Here is a 23,220-nt window from a genome sequence, read left to right on the forward strand (position 1 = left end):
AAAGTAAAGTAAAAATGATGAGATGCATCAAACTTCTGACATTTAAGAAGCATAACTTATATTTTCCACTTGTTTTCATGACTGAAATGGGCAACCACGAAATGATGGTATGATCCAAGAGCTATTTAAGATATTTAAAGAAAAATGATAGGCATTTATTTAACATTTTAAACATCATAATTTCCAGGTTTTTTTCATCAGTCCACAACCCGTACACTAAATGTGGCTGACAATAGTTACTGTGTACAGTGAATACAATGAAAAAGTAATCTGTGTTTGGACTTTATTCTTCATGTTGACATTGACGTTAAGGAAAAATGTATCACCCTCGCGATAAGAATTTTGCACACGATGCATGACGTTTCATAGGCAACCACTTGAAGACGGAAAGGTGGCCCCGGAGCCAGGACACACTGCTGAGGTGTGAAGAGGTTTGTGCCCTAAAAACATTATTTAATACACTTTTACTCACTGGCAGTCACCCTGCCCCTGTTAAAAGACCCGTGGTATGTCAGTCGGTTAATTTCGCAGCGTGCGTGGAAGATTAACTGCCAGTAGCAACACAGGAAAAGTAGCTTGATGAGTGTCCAAAGTAGTGGAAGTTTGGAGGGGACGCCATCTTTGGTCCCAGCTCTCCACGTCCCCAACACGGACTGTGTTTTCAGCAACATACCACGGCAGGGGTGAAGGCCCGGGAAGGTATTGTTAAACGTATTGAGACGTTCATGTCTTTACTACTTGCTCGTTTGGGTTATTTTGTGCAGAAAGAAAGGGAATTGTGTTTAAACGACCGAGCAAATGTTGGTGGCGAAAGCAGCTTGCTAGCTAACGTTACCCCAAAGCGTCAGCTCCAAAGTCAATTGAGCCTGTTTTTGGCTAGCTAGTAGCACCGAAGACACAGGACCGTCTTTCTGTGCCCAGGCCAGTGCAGTAACCTAAAGAAAAATGCGTGCATAATGGCGATAAACCTCTAGGAGAGCAGAAAGGTTATCCGCTGTAGTCGGTGCATCCTTTCTTTAAGCATGCTGAGAGCAAACACTAGACAAGTTGCATATAGATGTACAATCAGTCAGTTAATTCTGGAAGAGAAATCAAGTATTTCATGGAGAGGGTTAACGTTTTATCACCGGATAAGTTAGGTATGCATTGCACTGTTAGCAATCCTTTGTGTGTAGCCTAGATTGTGATGCTTGCCTATCAATAGTGGTCTCAATATCTGTGCATGTGCAACTGCTGTTAATCTCAACGGTTCTTAAATTGAATTTAAACATGACAGCATGCATCTAACATTATGTGTAATTATGGTATTTTAAGGAAACCCTTTTTTTATATAGATTATACTGATGATGGGTAGCTTTGTTTGACCTTTTTTGTAATAAAAGTAACTTGGAGGAAAGACCTCTAACGCTAGATTCCCCAACAATAATGAGGGGTGCACCCATGGGAAACAGACTGTGCAGCATGCTAACACACGAAATTAAGACATTATGCTTATTTGGTCCTTTTGGTGACCTAATAATGTTCTTACTTCTTGCACTCTGTGTTTATTTACCGCATGTTGCAATGATGCAGGACTTTTACTTAGCTTTGGACATTTAAGGGAGCTTCAATGTGTCCTTGTTTTATAATGCTTTGGTTTACATGTATCAAAGGATGGCTATTAAGAGCACTTTTACATATGGGAAATTGGGAGACTATTGCTCATCTGTGTTGTTGCTTAAATTGCCAGTGAGGGAACCAAATTCATCCCAGTTTTTGTCAGAGATTTTTTAGACTTTTCGTGTGTGTGTGCCATAAACAGGTGGTCACTCTGCTGAGCAGCACGGAGTTAAAATGACATTCAGAGCAAGGGTTGTAAGGGTTCAACCACGTGTTCCTGCAGGGGCTTGAATATAGATAATAGTTATGCACTGGGGCATTCACATTAAACAAAGGGAAGTCCAAGAGGAAAATGAAATATGTGCTATCTATTTGAATTGGATAGTTGACTGCTAAGTGAGGAAACTTGTCTTTGTGATTATAGGGCTACAAAATAAGCTTTGTTTTAACTCATAGCAAAAATAGTCTTGCTCTTTCCTCTAGTTATAAAGTCTTCAGCCAAATAGACTGCAAGATTGATGAGAAGCCACAGACCCATCATGGGAAATATACCAAGCATACAGTGTTCCTCTGTCTTGCCTAATTGTTACTAAGATGTATCCTATTAACATATGTGTCTCCCTAACTTAACTTACACCCACACAACTTGGTCATTAGGTGTTGTCAACAGTATGCATGGCTAACTTCTAAAAATATGATCACTGCTTCTGTAGTCTGAGGTATCATTTAATCTTAAATGTATCAAAACAATGATTGTTTGACTGGAAGTGATTTTGATGTAATAGCATGAGCCATTTTGGGACACCTGCTTTATCATCTTCTGATCTGAAAAGTAGTTGCAATTGCAATGTTGTGTTATTTGGTGCTGTGATACTCAATTTAAAGCCTGCGGTTTGCCGTAAATTGTGTATAACTGGGCATGCTGAACATTTCATAAATCACAACAACAAATATAAAAAGAGTGAATCAAAATAGACCAATAGAGCTTGTTTATGGAGAAGCAGTTGTCAGGGGAGGATCTGTGGACCCCAGACAGGGGACCCCTGTCAAAACGTTAAATTGTCCCCCAGGCAAAGCAAGTTGACTATCCCTGATTTAGTGAGTGGGCTGAATTATTCCTGAAACAAAACATTTCTTCAGGAGCTTCATGTTTCCCATTGAAGTGTAGGTCTTGCTTAATAGCAGACAGGGTTTTTGTTTTGGAAGATATAAGGAATGGCTTTTTGTTTAGCTGTTCTTCCTAAGACTTGATTTGTATCATGCAATGTCTTTTGAACACTGAAGCTATGGCCCTTAATTAAGTTCAGCTTCCGTGCTCTTCTAAGACTATGGACAAATGTTCAGAGGTCTGAAAATTGTATATTTGTGGTTTTATTTGTTGAGGAAGGAAGTTGACTTATCACGTTCCACAACCACCTAGGGAGTACGTTTGTCTGGTCTGTGTTTCTTTAATTCACATGTTGTAAATAAATGAGCCATTCAGACAACCATATTTTGATATAGGAGTTATCACTTCCCTTCATCTCAAATATTTGTTGTGTTGGTTCCATGAAGCATTTTTTAAATGAATGACAAACTGAGATCATCTTATTGGTGTTATAATGACGTCTTGTGTATTTTTCCTCCACCTTCTGGTATGTTACACGTTGTCAGAGGTGAACACTAGCTCCATGTGCTGCTGTCAAAGTTGATTTGGTGCGTGGCTTTAAATGGATTTCGATTGTTAGCATGTTTGTCTATTTCTGGTGCACTTTACTCTTTTGATTAATCTTTGTTTGACCACCAATATGCCCGTTCCCAGCTGCTTTTGTTATTTTGTTAATATCAAGCAGACTTTCTCAATGTGTACTGTTCCCCTCCATTTAATTAGATTCCTTTTTATAGATTCAAAATGGTTGTCTCATTAAAGCACAGGTTTAGTGGGCAGACCCCTCTGAGTCAGCAGCAGCAACGCTGAAGCCCAAGGAGCTCACGTAACAATCCCACAGGAGTGCAGTATTCATCAGGGCCGAGCAGTCAAAACACAGCTCGTGGATTCTCATCATAAAAGTGTTTGCGCTACAGAGGCACCTGATACTGGATATCTACTCTGCAGTTTGACGTATCATACATTATTTGGATGACCTTTTTATTGTTATTGTAGCAGGAGTTAGCGTAATTAAGAGCTTGCTTATCTCCCCGGTGCCACAAAGGGGAATCTGTCTTGGATATGATGACTAGGGAATGGTTCAACATCTTGACCTATATTCTGGTCTAGACTCAAATCTTATCACCTGTTTGTGGTTGTAACAAAATAAGTCTCCTTCTTAACGGCTTTGTCATCTGCTCTTGAGTGGTTGCATTAAAAGCTTCAATTAATCTGATGCTTGAATAACTGAGACAATGTGAATTGTTACTAATCCTCCCAGGCACCATGGATGAGCTGAACAGCCTGGATCCCCGGAGACAGGAGCTGCTGGAGGCCCGCTTTATGGGCGGGGTCAGTGGGAGCACAGGGGGCAGCACAGGTAGCACAAGTGGGGGAACCAAAGTGAGTCAATATTCAAATTTCGCACATAATAATTGATCCGAATAGTGTTGTAATTGGCAAAGCTTTGTCTCATCCTCCAATGTTTTTTTTCCCTCAGGGTTTGACCAATAATGACTCAAATCACAGTTTTGGAAGCATGGGATCCTCAAGCGACAAGGAGTCAGAGGTACATTGAACTAATGACATATTAGAAAATCATTATTTTAAACAAATTATTTCATTATGTAAGTCCTTGTTATGGGGGCGAGCAGAGGCAAAATGAATGAACAAAATGGCCCACTTACAATTTCCCATAAGATCAGAGCTGGAAGGTAGACCAGTATGTAAAGGATTGTTGTATGCATCCTAAAATACAAATAACTGTAGCACACTTTAAAATATTCAAAGAGTGCTTTAGGACTGTAACTAACGATTGTTTCTATTATGTACTACTCAGTCTGAATTTTAGATTAATGTTACATTTTCTGAGTCTATACATGTCAGAAAATAGTCAATCCAGTTTCTTCAAAGTCCCATGTGATGTCTTAACTCGTCTTATTTAGTTCTTCCAAAACCCAGAGAAACTCAGCTAAATATGCCATACAATGTTTTGAATGAGCTCCAAGGGTCGCACGAGATCTGCAGCAGCAATAGTTCTTGCTTCTGCCTGTTCTGTTTATCTGCGCACATTTTTATTTTTGTTTGTCTTAAAATCTTGTCTCTTTCCCCTTGTAGGGGTCAGATGTGAAAAGAGGCAGTTCTCCTGCATACTCGGTAGGTATATTAAGAAATCTTGAAATTAAACATTATTGCTATTTTGTGGTTTATACCATTGTGATTACCATTAAAAACCAACTAATGTGGCATTGCAGTTTCAGAAGTTAAAATATTTTATTATTAAATTCCATCATGATTATAATTGGCAGCAATTTTATATCAGTGAGTCATATTTCAATGTTAAAAATAGTTCTTATGCTGCCTTTTTCATTGTAAGCTTTATTAGGAATAAGCCTTTGCGTTTGTTTGGACCGTTCACACAGGTAGACGCACTGTTATTTTACAGTTACAGCAGAGAGTATAAAGCTCCTAATCACATTCTGTATAATTGTTTTTCAAACAAACATGTCAATCTGTCTTTCAGACCCCGGAGAAGAAACAGACAGACACACCCAGAGGCAGAAAAAGGAAACCTGAGATCCAATCAGAGAGCAGCCAAGGTGAGTGTCTTTGTGTTGAACTGGGAACATATTTGCTCCTGCTTACAGCATTTCTGTCAAATATAACATTGATTTCCCTCTTTTCCCTTCACAGGAAAATCAATTGTGCGAGGACCCAAAATAAGTGATTATTTTGATGTGAGTTTTCATTGTGGTGCAGACTTTTCATACATTGAAAGGAAGTGTTGAGCGAGTAATGTGGGCTTTATCAGTCTTTCAACGCACTGGAGCAAAGTCACAAAAGGAACCCTCAGTGGGTCTAAGATGATCAAATGTTTGGCAGTGATGTCACCTTTACTCTCCTAACCTTTAGTTTCAGGGAGGAAACGGGTCCAGTCCTGTGAGAGGTCTCCCACCAGTGATTCGCTCGCCCCAAAACTCACATTCCCAGTCCGCTCAGGGTATCGCTGTGAGTTCCTCTGAAACTTGAACTTGAACTCTCCTTTGCTGCTCTTTTGCTGGAGTTGCCTTGTGATAAAACTGCTCTCTCTTCTGTTGCAGGTTAGACAAAATAGCTCATCTCCTACTAGTCTGTCGTTTGGGGACCATATGGCGCATCCAAAGCAACAAGCAGTCAAATGTGTTCAGGTGAGGACGGTGATCAGCTTTTTCCTTATGCTTTTGAATGTGTGTGACGTATGTGGGCAACATTTTAATCCACTTTTGTTATTTTGTTTATTTATTTTGTTATCTCCAGACTGACCTCACAGTGTTGAAGTTGGCTGCCCTTGAAAGCACTAAGAATCTAGACCTTGAGAAGAAGGAGGGGAGAATAGACGATTTGCTACGGGTAAGGCAAAGGTCTTCCTCTGTTCACTAGACTGGGCTGTACATTTGAATGTGAAAATATCAACATCATAAACAGTGTTTTTAAGATTTTAAATATTTGATGGATTGGGAGAATGCTATAATGTGTGCAGCTGCTGATTTCAGTTTGTTCTGCTCTTCAGGCAAACTGTGATCTCAGGAGACAGATAGACGAACAACAAAAATTACTTGAAAAGTACAAGGAACGCTTGAATAAATGCATCACCATGAGCAAGAAATTGCTCATAGAAAAGGTAAATGGAATGATTTGTCTTAACTCTTCATATAAACTCAATATATCTATCCAAAGCCACATTCAACATGTTTGAAATGGTTCTTCAGAGCACCCAGGAGAAGCAGTCCTGTCGGGAGAAAAGCATGCAGGACAGACTCCGTTTAGGCCATTTCACTACAGTGAGACATGGAGCGTCGTTCACAGAACAGTGGACTGATGGCTATGCTTTCCAAAACCTTGTGAAGTAAGAGGCTTTTACGGGAATGATGTTTTGTTGGTCATGTATTTGTTTTCTATTTGTATGTTTACATTTTTTTTATAGTGATGTAATTTCATTCACATTTTTTTTCTTGTATTATATTTTTTGACTAACGGTACTGTTCAAAGGACTCCTTATTTACTCTGAGAAGACTTTTATAGTTAAGCGTTTGGTAGTTTCTCTATAAATAGAACCAACTAACCCAAACATATATTAAGCTTCTGCCACAAACGGTGAATCGGGTTTAATTACTAAAATACATAGCTTCAAAGTAACCTTACAACTTACATATTTACATCTTCATCATGGTTTCATATCACTTCAGTAATGGTGCTGATCTCATCTAACAAAAACCTCCATTCTCTCTTTCCATCTGCAGACAGCAAGAGGGTTTAAACCAACAGCGAGAGGACATCGAGAGGCAGAGGAAGCTGCTGGCCAAGAGGAAACCTCCATCCTCCAGCAACTCCCAAGCACCAACCACAAACTCTGAGCCAAAGCAACGCAAAACCAAGGCAGTGAACGGAGCAGAAAGCGACCCCTTTCTAAAACCCAGCCTACCTCAGCTGTACGTTCAGCCGTGTGTTCATCAGGAGTTTTACAGCAGCCGTTATCCTAGGAAATGTTTGCTCAAAGAATCTATAGTTTTGTTTCATTCTTATTCATCGTCTGCTGTTGTTGTACAGAAGGTTTAACAGGACTGAATGCACAGTACATGAATAACCCAATGTGCTTAGCATGTCCATGTTTCCTTAATGACATGAAGTAATGGTGATGTTCTCTCTTCCTGGAAAGGCTGACACTAGCAGAGTACCACGAACAGGAAGAGATCTTCAAACTGCGACTCGGACATCTCAAGAAGGTTGGTTCAATGCTGATCCCGATGCACTTGATGATAAATGTATTATTCTTTTTCGGGGGGGGAATTTGTCTTCCTGTGCAGTACATGCACATGACCTTATGTATTTGTTCATTCCATACATCAGAAGTACCGAGTAGGACCCAGAACACAATGGGGATAAAGGGCTGTTTCACACAGTTAAGAAGTCAAAACCTTATTAGAGTCCATACAAAATAATTGTACATATGTAGTCTGATTCTCCTGCTTCCCAAGATAAACCACGGTTCCTTTTGATGTGCATCCCACTAAGGATCGAGCCATCCTGTAGTCTGTTGATGTATCCTTTGTTTTCCTGATGAATCCCAGAAAGCCACTGACGGACTCTGTACCAAGTCAACTGTTAATATTTCACACAGGAGCTGTCCGCTGAGTAGAAGTTGGTTTTGATTAGCTCCTCTCCTTGTAGTCAGAGTTCTGAAGTCACTTCTTAGCATTTGTGTGTTGCTGTGCTTGAATCATTTATAGGAAGAAGCTGAGATCCAGGCGGAGCTGGAGCGTCTGGAGAGAGTGCGCAACCTTCACATTCGGGAGCTGAAGAGAATAAATAATGAAGACAGCTCACAGTGAGTCTGAATCAATTCCTCTCGCAGTCACTGCAATGACTTTGGGACATGATGCACACACAAGGCCAGTGTCCTCAGCCATCGTGGGGATATTACCTAACTGCCCACAGGAGGAAGCTTTCCTGTCGCCTTCCACATTGGTGGTGTATTGTCACATCAAAGATAGACGCATACTATATGTCATTTCAATGATTTTGTGTTGTTTTGTTTTTTTCCAACCAAAGATTTAAAGATCACCCAACGTTGAATGAACGATATCTGCTCCTATACCTTCTGGGAAGAGGGGGCTTTAGTGAAGTTTACAAGGTAACTCACAAAGTGTTGATGACATTCATAGGTGTTGTAAAATATTAATTTAATGCTCTTCGCCGATGTTGCCATATAAGTCACCTTTTTTGTGCATTTATTGTGCAGGCTTTTGACTTGACTGAGCAACGGTATGCTGCTGTGAAAATCCACCAACTCAACAAGAACTGGAGGGAAGAGAAAAAGGAGAACTATCACAAGTATGTTGGCTCAAGTGGAAATGTGTAACCTCAGCTTCAGTATGCTACGATTACTGTTTCAAATGTAATGACGCACTTTCAAAAGTTGTTCTTATATCTTTTACTTTCAATGTGTTATTCCTCTCCACAAGCTCCAATGACAGAGTCGGTGCTGGTTCTTTATTCTGTCTTTTCGTGCTTTGGATATTAAAGGAGCATTATTACCTTCCGCTCCACAGGCATGCATGTCGAGAGTACAGAATACACAAGGAGCTGGACCACCCCCGCATCGTGAAACTCTACGACTACTTCTCACTGGACACAGACACGTCAGTGCAGCATTCTTGATCTCATACTTCCATCACTTTTCAGTTGTTTCCTTTTACACGTGGGCAGTACTTCGTAGTAAGTCTTTTCTCTATTCACTAGGTTCTGCACTGTCATGGAGTACTGCGAAGGCAACGACTTGGACTTCTACTTGAAACAGCATAAGCTAATGTCTGAGAAGGAGGCACGGTCTATAGTCATGCAGATTGTGAATGCACTAAGATACCTGAATGAAATCAAACCTCCCATCATCCATTATGACCTCAAGCCAGGTAAACACGCTGCCTGGACCACTGATGACTCCCCTCACATTAAATACAAAATGTTTATCAGTAACTCTGCTTCAACCCACTAGATACTTTTATTTTCACACTGATTTAAAGCAGTCATACGATTTGATGGTTAACCATTTATTTTGTGGTACCGACTTGTTTTACTTTGATATCAAGGCAACATCTTGTTGGTGGACGGCACAGCCTGCGGGGAAATCAAGATCACTGACTTTGGTCTGTCAAAAATCATGGATGATGACAACTATGGCGCGGATGGGATGGACCTGACATCTCAGGGTGCCGGGACCTATTGGTGAGAGGAAACGTCCTGCATCCACATACATCGGAACATTCACAAAAGGATTTATTTCTATTTGAATTCTTTATAACTGGCACAAAACAGGGCTGATTGCTCCTGCCTGTTTTCTCTGTAATACCAGTGATGTTATAAGTAAGAGTTGTTTATTATTAACTTGTTAGCAGTCCCGTGGGGTAAATCTTCCTCATTTTGTTAAATATATTTTTTAAACAGATCTTACATTTCCTGTTAGAAATCTTATTGATAAAAAGTAAGGAGTAACATTTGTTGAATCGATGTAGTGGAATACAGTATATGTTCAAAGAAGCATACAAATGAAATGTGCAAAGTGACTTTCTGTTAAACAGCTTGTTTCCATTCTGCCTAGGTACCTGCCTCCCGAGTGTTTTGTGGTCGGCAAAGAACCTCCAAAGATCTCCAATAAGGTGGACGTGTGGTCTGTAGGCGTTATCTTTTTCCAGTGTCTGTATGGGAGGAAGGTAAGGAGGCCCCACAGATTCTTCCCTTGAATGTTTATTTCTTTCATGATAGTTAAGCATTGCTCCTCCTTTTTCAGCCTTTCGGCCATAATCAGTCACAGCAGGACATCCTGCAGGAGAACACCATACTGAAAGCTACAGACATTCAGTTCCCTGTCAAGCCTGTGTCCAGCAATGAAGCTAAGGTAGGTGAACTTGCATACAAAAGGGAAACGGATGTTTTAAATAAGTATTTTATTATCAAAGAAAGAACATCATGAAACATCTGACACATACATTTCCGTTGTGTTCCCCCCCCCCCCCCCCCCCCAGGCCTTCATAAGGCGGTGCCTGGCGTACAGGAAGGAGGACCGGGTGGACGTTCACCAGATGGGGAGCGACCCGTACCTGCTCCCTCACATGCGGAGGACAAGCTCCTCTGGAAATCTGCAGATGAATGCTGCTGGCTCAGGACCAGCCTCCTCCAGTATCATCTCTTACTGACTGCCTCTTACTCTGACAGAAAGGATGACTGACCAAGATGCTCCCACGAGGCTCTGGCCTGTGGGAGAGGAACCGGCCGGCAGCAGGTGGAGCAGGACTCTGGTGGATACATCTCTCCGGGCCTCCTCTGACCTGTGCCAGGCTTCTTCTTGTTTACCAGGGCTTGATCGATAGAGGGACAGTGAGGGGATGTTTTTAGAAGGACATGGGTAAAAGGATCTTCTGAGGGTCCGATTAAAGCACTGAAATGGAGGACGTACCTTGAAGAAAATGTGATTGGACACTGTTCAGATGTCGCAGATGGATGAAGCCTTAAAGGGCTTGGCAGCCCACCGTTTAGATGAAATAACAAGGTCCTGCCAGGTTGCAAGTGATTCAGCTGCTAGAAGTTAATTAACTGTGAGGAGAGGACGGTCATAGTTATGTAGAACTACAAAGATTTCACTATTGATTTGGCTAAATGTTTTCTTCTTCACAAATCTTAGGCTTTAATTTGAGTTACTTAGCCATAAGAATGTAATGTGTAGCATACAAGGGGCATCTAGTGACGTGTAGGTTGGGGCAGCTTACTTACGTTTAATGCACAAAGTAACCAAATGTAGAAAAATGACAATGTATAAAATCCTATGCAGGAACATTAATTAACAGATGAATCGGAAACTGTGTATGCTGTACAGGGAATTTTAAAATGTTGAACTGCAGCAGTAATGTGTACAAAGAGGTAAAATGTCCCCATGCAAAACTAGTCTCCTGGAGTCTTTAATTTTGCTGCTTTGTTGCTCTTACTTTTTCAAGGGCTGTATGTTCCACTTTGGGTACAAATTGTACAGTTCTGCTAAAGAGTGAATAATAAATGCCAGGAAACACTTTTCTCTCTGAATGGTACTGTATAACCAGTCTGTTCATTCTAAAGCTGATAGTACACTACATGTTAGGCTGCAATCTGTAAGCATTTGTCTCCATAGTCTGCCATCCAATGAGATTACACTGACACTCTGTGGCTGGGTTTGGTACTGCACTACAGGGTGCTGATGAGGATCAAATAGAAAGCGGGGACCAGAAGCTCGGATTGAGAAAATAAAGTTTAATTAGGGAAACAATGCCTAACTTTACAAAAAAAAATGTTTTCTATATATATATAATGGCTGTAGCACTTCAGCAAGAAACCTGCTTGTTGAAATGAAATCCCAAGTATTATAAATTAGTGTGCTGCCTTCACCGAAAGACCTTCAATAACTTACAGAACCACTGAAATGTCACGGAGGATTTGTTTTTCCTCCTTTTTTGTGTTGCAATACTGTTTTTTTTTTTCATTCCCTCTAGAAGAAAGGCAATATTAAAGTAGTAGACCACCGCTGGCTGTGTGAGCACTCCATGTGTGTCTCAGCGAACAAGTGTGTATCATTGCAGAGGATGGATCAGTAGCAGAGGTAGTTGACACAAGTTTCTCACAATGAGATGACATTGCTTTTGATTGTGGATGTATCTGTGGCTGTGCTTCGGTTACTAATGAGATACATGTGTCTATAATAAGTGTTTGTTAAGCAGTGAATTGTATTAGGTGTTGAAGCTGCTACATTCCTCAACACCCTCGGTAACGCATCAGTCATATCTATGTAAACAAAGCAGGTTTAAGTAACATGTGCTTAATCTTAGCAGCGAAAGCATCATTCACATGAGCAGTAAAGTCACTGTACAGCTGCTGAAGCCATGGCAACAGTAAATTAAATTGCAAACTGTGGTCGGAGCAATAACCAAAGCTACAGCTTCAGCCGGGCAGAGCAGCTGTTGGATCTTGGCCTTTTTTTGCATACAAAATATTGGAAGGAAGTGCAAAAATAGTTCAAACATAAATCCCATTTGTATCCTTAAAGGCCTCTGCAGGACTTTGACCACTGAAAAAAGATGCACACTTCAAAGTAAAATGTTTCCCACTTATTTTTGACGGGCTTAAAAAGCACCCATAGTTTTGTTAGTTTTAACATGTTATTATTGAGCTTAGATACTTTAAAAGTTATTGTGCAACAGAGTGAATATTTCACCTCTGTTGGAGGGTTAAAACTATTATGTTCCTCTCGCTGCCTGCACTAGGTTCCAGTATCCTCGAGATACTGGAGCACGAACAACAATCGTACCAATTTCACAAGTGGTCGGTGCAGCAAGGCTAAACTGTGTTAAGAGCAAGCTGACCTGAAACGCTGCTCTGCTAAGATGAGTCTGCAGTCATTGCGATTTGAATGGATTCAGAGAGGGCCACTGATGGCGGGATGGGGGTTCTGTTCAGTGAACTGTTCATTTGGAAGGTGGGGGAAGGACATGAGGGGTTCAGTGCAGGAGCTGCATGAGCATTGATTGGAGGAAGAACAAAGTCAGGCGGAGGCAGGCTGAGAGGTGGAAGACCTGAGGAGCAAAACACAGACTTACCCTCTAGTGCATACTGTAGATGTCATATCATTATTGACAGTAGAATAACCCACAATAAATGTTCAACATTTAAGTCATTTATTTTTTTCCCTTGCTTTTCTGTGGGGCCAGACGATAAGTCCTTTTTATTTATTGTTTTTTTTTATGCTAAATGACTTGTTTCCCAAAAAGCACTCAGATTACTGGTAAACACAGGATTAAATGTGATGCTTTTGTATGATGCTTTGCAGAGAAACTCAATTTAACAGATGCATCTATTAAATAAACATCAATTATTTGACAAAATCGAGAGCAATTTATGTTCATTAGATTTCCTGGAAAAAAGCCTGCGTCAGACGCACGCATGTAAGTGCTGCGAATGTAAAAGGTTAAGGGAACTCATAGTTGAGTCACATCTGTTAATACAATGTCTCAGTCAAAAATAACATTCTGTCTACAAAAGCTCTTTAAGGAGAAAGTTGGAGACATTCTCGTCATCCCCCCCACTCTGATTCTCTCACAATTATCTGTGGCACTTTTTTTTAGCAAATGATACACAAACAGGTGCAAATAAAGAGAAGAACAAATAAATACCTGCATGTTGCAATCCACCAACTCCATGTGGCAACACGTGACCCACATCGGGCAAGGTGAAATTTAGATTTGGTAAATGAGGAAAGGGTGGAAGACCTCCAGGTAAGGGCATCAGACCTGTGCAACAAACACATATTAATCAGTGCTAGGCTAGCATGCTAATGTGATGCAAGTTCAGATTCAGAGTAGTTGGCAATTGGACATCTGAGGTGCTTTAATAACCACACGAAAGAATGTAATGTGTACTAACCTGTTAGTGTGGCAGCAGGATTGACAGACATGGGAGCGCTTTGTGAGGGGGGGGCTTGGCTGGGCGGCGGGACATTAGGAGCTCCTGGAATAGTTTTTAACAAAGCTGTCATGTTATTTGTATTATTCCATCAACTATCAACATCTATTTAAACAGGATATTTTGAACAGTCAGAAGCTTTGTTGTACCTGTCAGTGGATTGCTAACAACAGAGGTCAGGTCAGAGCCCACCGACAGGACGGAGAGAGGCTGCTCTAATCCAGACGAAGAAGACGCAGCTACTGGAACCGTTGGGATGACGGCGGAGAGATGGACCTGGTAACCAAAAATCCACTCATCTCAGTAGGTAATCACGATATCTCGAAGCATTATTTATTTGTTTGAAGCCGGGCTACCTCCGTGAAGCCATCTTTGGGAGGAGCAGCTGGTTTAACAGGAGTTTTTGCAGGGAAACTGAGAGTCTTGCCCTCTCCAAATGGCAGTGTAGGTATCCTGTGCAGGTAGCCGTAGCCAATCCCACATCCTAGACTGAAGAGACAGAAGTGCTGTGAGGGGAAATGTCTAAAACATTTTACAGTGGTCCTAAAGATGATGTAAACACTCTGGGGGATCCAAATGGCAAGATATTACAATAAAACAAATCAACTGGAAACTCTTCTGGCATAAAAGTTGGATAAAATAATAAGATTTAAAAAACCTGTTCAGTCGGTGCATTTTCAACTTTTACATTTCATTATCATTTTCTCAAGGACATATGAAACATTTAAATGAGGTATAGTACACCTTGCCATAAACTTGAAAAACAAAAAAAGGTTGTATAACAATAAGCCAAATAGGATGAAATAAACATTTAATTACCAAATACTCATTGATGTAATTAATACAAATGTGTTATTAGAATCCTAATTGCATTTCCAATTTATATTTTAAACTGTTTAAACCAATGCTATTAAAAAAACTGAATTAAGGACTGTAAGGAAAAAGAAAAATACATAACCCAAATGAATTAGAAATGCTTGACTGAAACATTAAAATATGTTTAAAAATATATTATAAAAGGTGTCCCGGCAATCACCTGACAATGTATCAGGTAAAATCATTATCAATTATCATATTGTCAAAATGATGCCATTTCGAGTTTTAAATAGGTGTGTTAGTAATGAAACACAATTGAAGGCCAGTTTTCTGCCTATTGGATACCAAACGTGTCCTCTCTCAACCTGCAACAGAAGTAAAATGCAGACTGTCTTACCTGCCCTCCCCTCCCCAGTCACAGTTTGGAGTGATGACCACCTCGCGGCAGTTGTCCGTGTCTGTGCTGTAAACATACAGCTTCAACTCCTTCTCTTCATGGGATTCAATCACTGAGAACAGATCTTCACTCTGTTGAGAGAGCACAGATACACATCAGCTCTAACCTGTCGCCAACTTTAGTTCAGCATTACACTGATCTGCAAACAAGTACCTCGCTCATGTTGGTGTCAGCTCCTATAATGTAGTCGGTGTAGGCCTTCAAACCAGCAAGCGCTGCAGGGGAGTGTGGTTCCACCTCCTGGACTCCAACAAAAAACGTTTTTCTGTTTATATTTGAATGAGATTTCACTTCTTTAACAATTTGAAGTTACATTTATGTCTTAAATACACAAACACTATATATAAAAACCTGTCAAATGTGTGAACATATGCCAGCCTTTGATGGTTTATAAAACATAATCTATTGACCCAGTTAAACCTATACTTCTAAGCTTGTGATTGGTTAAACATCCAAAAATCACGTATAATATCGAAGCAGCTTTATAGATATTTCCTCATCACAAGGACACTCACCAAGATATGCCAAACATTTTCATTTGCTCCTTCAAAGCTGCAGAAGCGAATGCTGACTCCCAGAAGCCCCTGTCCCCCCCACAGGTTGCTGGGTATGATGGTGGTCTCCCTCACTGCCAGCGTCTTGCTGTTGTATAAAAGTATCTTGATTGGCCTCTCCACATTCATCTTCAGCATTTCTTTTAGGGTGTCATTGTCCCTGTTCTGTCAGAGATGTAAACATGCACATTATCTGTGATTAATACGTGTTGAAGCACTCAATAACTGCAGCAAGTTGTATTAGCAAACATACCAGTCTAGTGTCACAAATAGAAATGATGAAATCAAAGAATGGCTCCAGTCCTGCACGGTTACCGGGGGAATTGTCTTGCACCTGTAAAATCATATATGTTAACAAACAGGACTTGCAGACAGTGAAAATAGATACTCATCGTTCATTTTGAGATGTATTCAGCTATTTTATTAATAACCAGACTTAGCTCCATTCCACTAACTAACCACTTTGGTTTACATCCATGTATTTTTCAAATCATTGACCATTTCATCCTATTCGACGTGTGTTCGAAATTGACATGAATAGCATATGAATTTGACTTATGGCCAAAAACAAAAACGTTTTGTGAAACACCTGAATTGGCTCATGTAAAATAGAAAGAGCACTAAGATCCAATAGTTGGTGTGTGTAGTAACACAATGCTGCACTTATTTTGAGTCACTGGGTCATATAACATGGAAACTATTGAAAAAGTTAAAAAATATATTTTCGCAGCCGAAGAAAAAAATAAACACTTAAATACTGTGAAAAAAGAAATGTGTCCTTTTTGTCCAGTTTAGTATTAATATCTGGTCTGAATTTTAAGTCAAATGGTCACATGACATGAAAGCTATTGAAATCTTATTTTTTCAGGCACTTGATTAGAGTTGGTCTCTCAATAATAAAAGTTGTATTCATTACAAAAAATCTAAGTACAGAATATTTTCCTTTTTTTGTTCTGATTGTTCATTGACTTTTAGTCCAAATTGTGTTTTTTATATTTCAACTATTATATTTACTTTTTTTAAGGAGATGTAACGTCATTTGATTTGAGTTCAAATAGCTAAAAACGGGCAAGGTGAGAGTTCATGGCCTTTTATTTTGGATAAGTACAAATGTTCCTTTCGAGAGAAGGTAGTCCTACACACCGCGCTGTTTATTTATCCATGGTACTCGGTACTGACATTGAAGGCAACACACCCATCTCCACTGACAGTAGTAGACACACCGGTTATTCTGGCAACATTAGGTTATAGGAGGTAACGACCGCGCATGCCTGTTTACTAAATATCTCAAGATATGTGAATTAATGCAGTCTAAAACAACCTGACAAACTGGCGAATAAATAAAAGGACAGATAATAATCAATAACAATGTACCAAACAAGAGTGGGGCGTAACTCCAACCTAACTACAACCCTGCGCACATTGAATCACATATTGACATAAAGGGAGGATAGCGATGAGCCTTTAGCTAAACCTTACACATATCCTTATTCAATAACTGCCACCAAATTCATATATAAACATCAATAATTAGCTGTTTAAATAGCTGAAACGTTAGCTGTATTAGACCCCTGCAGCTAGCAGCAGCTCCATCTTTCTCATAAAACACTAGCTGCGTTTCCCCGGGACATACTGCTCTTACTCTGAGGACGTGGTATCCTTCAGTTCCTCCACCCGGTACCTCGACGCTTTGAGACCCTCCCATGTTTCCCTGAATGAGTGTATCAGGGTGGGCTAGCTGTGTGCGCTTTAGCAGACCATGCCCACAACAGTGCCGTGCTCCCTGCGGTTCCTGGTTCCAGCACTTCCGCTGTACGTGGTTTCTTTACACATCCATGGGTGCCACCCTCTGTGGAGGCTGATGACAGCATTAATGTGTGCTGTATGCGACTATACAAAGCTATTATTTTACTGTATTGAAAAGCAGGGTTATCAACTTTCAGGGGCCCCCATGCTGCAATGCATATTTTCATGCACCTGCGGCCTGCCTATGTACATATGCAAGGTAATCACCAAAAATATAATTCCATTTTAATTCAGGATAGGCTAACATATTTTAATGATAGCACCTCAAGTGATATTGGTTGCATGGACATTTATTTAAAACTAGTTAGGGTTATACAGTAGTTTTGCTGCTGCCCTGTTAATACTACATGCTTAGCTTCTGCTCATTATGTCTGCCTGTTTCTAGGGTTTTGCCAACCATCCACTGTATGTAATACATTGACAAAAGATAAGTATGCAACCCCACTTTAAACAATCCAAACGTTCCTGTTAAACTTTAAACTTAGTTCTCATCATCTCAGATACACCCTGTCGGGGACTGTAATTTATTTTTGGTTATAAATGTTTTGATTTTACCATCTGTTCTTTGATTTCACCAGGTCAAAAGTTTATATTTGTTGTACTTTAAACTGATTTCTAGTAACTGCATACTTTTTATTTTATTTAAAAAAAATGTTTAGCATCATTTTGTAATCTGCCATATGTCTAATGTTGGGGAATGTTCGGTTGTGTTTGTGTAATGTGATAAATGTAAACAATCAATAAATATATGTTTAAAAAAAAGAAAAGTTGATATTTGAGTGTTAACAGTGTTTTGCTATAATAAGCTCATTAGAATAATTTAAAATGGATCAATAATTCAACAGTCTTAATGTGCTTTTCTTCATAGGAACTTTTAAAAAGTTGAATAGCCTACTTTTTAATGAAACATGTTTTACTGGATGTAACGTGTAATGGAATATTGTTATCTTGTAGTGTTTTTACTTAAACGATAATACATCGACAGTGTTTGCAGTAATTTAGTGTTCTTCCTCCTTCTTAGTTTTTATAGCCTGGTATGTTATAGTTGAACTGCTTGAATGAGGTTTGGGGTAGAACGAATATTAATCAGAGATGTAATAAAGACCCTTACCTTAGATTTTCTGGAAGATGAGTTATGAGCCTCTTAGCCAGTAACATCCTGTCACCATTTATCACCATTAACAGAGATGAGCCATATCACCGAAAACCTCCGTTTTTTTTTAAAGCATTCTATTTTATATTTAGATCCCAGCTGCTTCTGATTTGCTCGTATAATCAAGTCAGAACAGAAACGTGAGCCGGGGCAGATGTGAGAGAATAAAATGGTCTCCTTGATCAAGCGGTGATAATAATGATATCATCAATGCTATAAAGAACATGGGCTCTAGGAGTAGATTAGTATAGTTGAATATCTCTGTAGTGCAGAAGCTCTTATCAAATCATTTGAAATAAACTTGGCCAGCATTGTGATTCTCCTCATCAATCACATCAGTTATCCTGTCAGTCTAGCGTCTGCGAGAGCTCACCTTGATGCTGTCTCTTTGCTGCACTGAATGATCCTTAAAGCTTTAACTGTGTCCTTACTTTAAGAGAGGACACCGATCTTTGTGAAAAATCCTGACAAGTAGATGTTATTCTTGACATTGTGGTGTGAACCAACATAATCACTTTAGAATCATGTTTCTTATTTCGCACTTTGACCTCTGAATATCGCCAAAAGCAAAGTATTTTTTACCTGCAGGCGGATTTGGTGCAGCAAAAGAATCAGTCTAAAGACCTGAAAAAGGCAGAAATTTAAAACATTTCAGTTTCAAGTTAGTTACTGTTTCGAAGTGTTATCTCTCTTTTAATGTGGCAACACTTATTTATGTTAAGCTTCACAAGACAACAACAGGATGGTTTGTTTATAATAAACTAATAATTTCAAGTAAGTTTTTCAAGCATTAGAAGAAGTAAACATTGAATGGTTCTAGCTAATCCAATGTGAGGATGTGCTACTTTTTTCTGATAATTTTTTTTTTAATTGAAAATAATGATTAAAAGCTATCTTCTTTGGCTTACCACAGTCACTTCTCACTATTTTGTGATGTTTTATCAGTGTTGGGCAAGTTACTTAAAAAAAGTAACTAGTAATAGTTATAGTTACTTCTCTCAAAAAGTAACTAGTTACTTTATTAGTTACTAAATTATAAAAGTAACTAGTAACAAGTTACTTTACTTTAAAAATAATAACAATAAAAATACAAGTTTTTGTGTTGTTTTTTGCTGACTAGTTCTCTGAAGGCAACAGACTCGACCGTTGCGATGGGCAGCATGTCCTCAACAACATACATGGCAATCTATTTAGTTGACTCTGGGTGACATGTGGCGATTTGAAAGAATCGTTTTTTGGCTGTTTAGATGGCTTTGCTCCATCTGGGTCACTGCCGGTGGTTGAGACGGTGGGGTCTTTGGCGACTAGTGTTATAGCCCCATGTACATTACTTAGGTGCTTCAGGAGATTGGCATTGCTGTTATTCGATGTGGACAATGCTTTCTGTCCTGCACACAGTTTACATTTTACCGTAATATTTTGTGCGTCCTTAATCCCCACAAATAGAAAATAGTGTTCATATCTCCAAGTTGTAAATGCGCTGCTGCTCTCGCTGATACTTGCATCTGCCATTGTGTGTGTGTGTGTGTGTGTGTGTGTGTGTGTGTGTGTGTGTGTGTGTGCTGGTGGTGAGCGTTGCCGTGTGTGTGTGTGTTAGCATTAGCAAGTGCTTGTGTGTCTGTGGATGTTCCCCATAAGGCAAGACCCGCCCAAGTCTGTCTCTGATTGGCTTACCCTGAAATGTTACCCCGCGTTAATCAATCATCACTCCTCTCTGGTTACTTTCACTTTCCAATGGTGCTGTGAGAGGACATCGCTGTATTCGCCTGTAAGTTACATCTGCAGGGAGATTCGGTTCAGTTCCATCACATAATGTAACGCAGTAGCGCACCCATTTAAATCACAGTAACTATAACGGCGTTACTTAATGGGAATAGATAACTAGTAACGCTATTAGCAAAACATTGCGTTACAGTAGCACGTTACTTTGTAACGTGTTAGTCCCAACACTGTGTTTTATAGAACAAATTAAACAATTCAATAACAAATCAATAGTTGCAATCCTAATATCAATACCATACAAATACTGAACATTACATCATTCATTGTTGTTGAGCAGATCTTCATATCTTTTATCTACTACCAGTGAGAAATAAACTTCGCTTGGTGACACTTGCTCCTTCAAGAAGAAGATAAATAAACTCTGTATTTCAGCAGAAGCTTGCTGACGCTTTAAAACTCTGCGATCACTGTTCTGGATAGCTCTCTAAGATTTATACTTCTCCAGTCCTGCAAGGAATTTACAGCTGAAGCGGCAAAGCACTGTGCTGCTCTTCAGGCATTAACTGTATGAAACAAGTCTGATGAGGACAGGGAGACATTAACAAAGACATGGCCATAAATTAAAACGTCCATCATTTGATAATAGGTTTCCTTGTGTGTCCCGACCACACACTGCATTTCTACACCGTAAGCAAAGTCCCAGGTACAAACATCATAATCTGTAATTGTCAGCGTTAGTTTCCTAATGTCTGTAAGAGGTGATATTCAGCAGAATGAAAGGGTCGTCTGCTGACGTAATGTAGGATACCTACTCTGTTGTGCTGGGAGGCAGAGATAAAATGCTAAGTAAAGGAGAAAATCCTGCATAAAGATGACAGGGCATGCAAGCCTAACACCAGTATAAGTCATGTCATTATTATTGTTATTTATCATTTTAATATCAGCAATATTGAATGTTTCCTCTACCATGTTGCCTAGTTCTTATTGAGGAAACAGGAAACGCAGCAGAGCACACGTGAAAGCATTATATCACTATATTATTGTGCTTGGAGGTTGTTTTGTTCATTTAGCATGCATGATAGCAATCACTTGGTTAGCGGCAGTGTAATTGCTCCTGGGCTCATGCTAATTCCTTTAGAAAAATGTCCAGCAGTAGACATTTACTAGCAGCCTTCAACTTTAACAAGCGTCACATTATTGGTTTACACTCCTCATCCATGCAGACGGGCGAGGTAAAGTCTCTAGATAATTTATCTCCTGCTTAAAACTTAGTTTCTGCCAAGATTAATCAAGCCATGGACACACAGTCAATAAGAAGAGGCTATTTAGATAAGTGTAAACCATTATTATTACTTTAGAAGTCAGAGGCATTAAGGTGTTACAATTGATTCTGTTTGTTAATGTCCGACTTACACTTTATGTTCAATTTAAGAACAACATGAGCAGATTGCATTGTTATAAAAACACCTTTTAGAGCACAAGAACTATTGACCTTGAAATCAATATATAAGAGTAGAAAGACTCTTATATATCATATAAGCGTGGTTTGTTATGTAAATAAGGTAGAAAAGGTTACAAAATTGTTTTCAGGCTAAATTGTGGCTATAGCGGCATGATGTGCATGTTAATGGGGTGTGGAGAAAAGGAGGGGGGAAGGGCTGACATGCAGCCCGCAGTCAATATCATCATCGTCATTTCATTAGACTCGCCTTACACAATGCCAACGTCAGTATCTATCAGGAAGCTAATGTGGCAGTGATTCCCAGGGGCGGGAGATATATTTGGTACTTCAGGAAACAGCACTGCCTGAGATCCGTGGATAAATATAAGAGAGAGGATAACACAGCTGAGACAGGATAGATGGGAGAGCGACCCATTGTGGGAGAGAGAACTTTGCCTCAACGTTAAAATATCCACAAAATGTGCCTTTAACGGAAACACCATTAACACAAAGTAGAAAAAGACATTGCAAGAAGCTCGATGACTGTGATTATCTTTGGTTCATTTCACATTTGGAGTATTCAAACTGGGTTGAAACCTTTGTGTGTGTGTGTGTGTGTGTGTGTGTGTGTGTGTGTGTGTGTGTGTGTGTGTGTGTGTGTGTGTGCCAGGTGTGAAATGGAGGGTGAACCTTTATATATACAGTCTATGAGGTGAACAGACTAGTGCAGAGACAGACATTAAGCGTTTCACAGTCTGGTGTTCAGAGCCAGTCCGCCCACCCTCCAGGGACCGAGGCTGCAAAAACAAAACTGCTCCTTATTATTTTACTGCCGCTGATCTCCTCTTGATGAAAGTTTAATTATGCTTGTAATTGGAATTGATGGCTATTGCTGATTGCTGATTAAACTGAACTCCCTTTAAAATACTGCTATATGTCAAATCTATAGTCTATACCAGTTGCAAACCTTTTCCTTTCAAACCTCATATAGCTTTGTATACCAAAAATAGATAATTGTCTGAAAAATGATCATGTTCACTGAACAGACGGACTGATATTTGTATACTTACTCTGGTTGGCCATTCCTCCATGTGTAGCGAGTTACTTGACTGTGACCCACTATAGGAGCTGAAGCCCGTGGTTTCATTAGCATTCAATCATTATAAGATTCTCCAACACCTGCTTCCAAATTAGCCATGTCATTACGCTTTGGCACCCTCAATGATGCAGAGCTACAAAGAAAAAAGAAAATCACCCTGTATTTAGATATGGAAAGAAGTCAGGGGTTATTATTTCTATTACCCCATTATAGGAGTAGTTATCCCGTTAATCCTCAGTAACTTTACACAGCAGCCAGTGACACCCGGGCTCTAATGATCACTGCACTGAAGCGTGAAACAAAGAAGCAGCGTCTGCCCTGGTGGAGGATGGGAAGAGAAACAGCCCCTCCATGGCTGTTTCGAAATAAAAGGCAGCCAGGCAGGACTTTCAAATAGGCGCCGTGGATTTTTTTTTTTAAGAGAGCACAGT

At 39.8% G+C, this 23,220-nt stretch overlaps 2 protein-coding genes across 5 annotated transcripts; one reads left to right on the forward strand and one right to left on the reverse strand.

The window, feature by feature from the left end:
• Positions 1 to 358: 358 nt before the first annotated feature.
• On the forward strand, positions 359 to 11,322 carry tlk1a (tousled-like kinase 1a). Of its 2 annotated transcripts, none has more exons than XM_010774455.1 (22): positions 359 to 431; positions 4,008 to 4,129; positions 4,227 to 4,295; positions 4,844 to 4,882; positions 5,250 to 5,325; positions 5,420 to 5,463; positions 5,639 to 5,734; positions 5,827 to 5,913; positions 6,023 to 6,115; positions 6,276 to 6,386; positions 6,475 to 6,611; positions 7,006 to 7,194; positions 7,422 to 7,488; positions 7,993 to 8,090; positions 8,315 to 8,396; positions 8,505 to 8,596; positions 8,815 to 8,904; positions 9,005 to 9,174; positions 9,352 to 9,487; positions 9,861 to 9,972; positions 10,050 to 10,157; positions 10,285 to 11,322. In XM_010774455.1, the coding sequence occupies exons 2-22, from the start codon at positions 4,013 to 4,015 to the stop codon at positions 10,453 to 10,455; spliced, it is 2,184 nt and encodes a 727-aa protein (XP_010772757.1). In that variant the 5' UTR covers positions 359 to 431; positions 4,008 to 4,012; the 3' UTR covers positions 10,456 to 11,322. The 2 variants fall into 2 exon arrangements, with proteins under 2 accessions (XP_010772757.1, XP_010772758.1); XM_010774456.1 differs by lacking the exon at positions 359 to 431 and adding an exon at positions 446 to 699.
• LOC104948269 (Golgi reassembly-stacking protein 2) lies at positions 11,228 to 22,804 on the reverse strand. 3 transcript variants are annotated; one of them, XM_010774452.1, is made up of 11 exons: positions 22,761 to 22,804; positions 19,110 to 19,151; positions 15,822 to 15,902; positions 15,530 to 15,733; positions 15,168 to 15,254; positions 14,955 to 15,085; positions 14,098 to 14,230; positions 13,891 to 14,017; positions 13,703 to 13,807; positions 13,453 to 13,569; positions 11,228 to 12,855 (listed from the first exon to the last, which is right to left on the reverse strand). In XM_010774452.1, the coding sequence occupies exons 1-11, from the start codon at positions 22,779 to 22,781 to the stop codon at positions 12,662 to 12,664; spliced, it is 1,242 nt and encodes a 413-aa protein (XP_010772754.1). In that variant the 5' UTR covers positions 22,782 to 22,804; the 3' UTR covers positions 11,228 to 12,661. The 3 variants fall into 3 exon arrangements, with proteins under 3 accessions (XP_010772754.1, XP_010772756.1, XP_010772753.1); XM_010774454.1 differs by lacking the exons at positions 19,110 to 19,151; positions 22,761 to 22,804 and adding an exon at positions 17,211 to 17,368 and having other exon boundaries at positions 13,703 to 13,786; XM_010774451.1 differs by lacking the exons at positions 19,110 to 19,151; positions 22,761 to 22,804 and adding an exon at positions 17,211 to 17,368.
• Positions 22,805 to 23,220: the final 416 nt, after the last annotated feature.

The sequence above is a fragment of the Notothenia coriiceps genome, unplaced genomic scaffold (assembly GCF_000735185.1).
Source record: "Notothenia coriiceps isolate Sejong01 unplaced genomic scaffold, NC01 NC01_scaffold00014021, whole genome shotgun sequence".
NCBI lineage: Eukaryota > Metazoa > Chordata > Actinopteri > Perciformes > Nototheniidae > Notothenia > Notothenia coriiceps.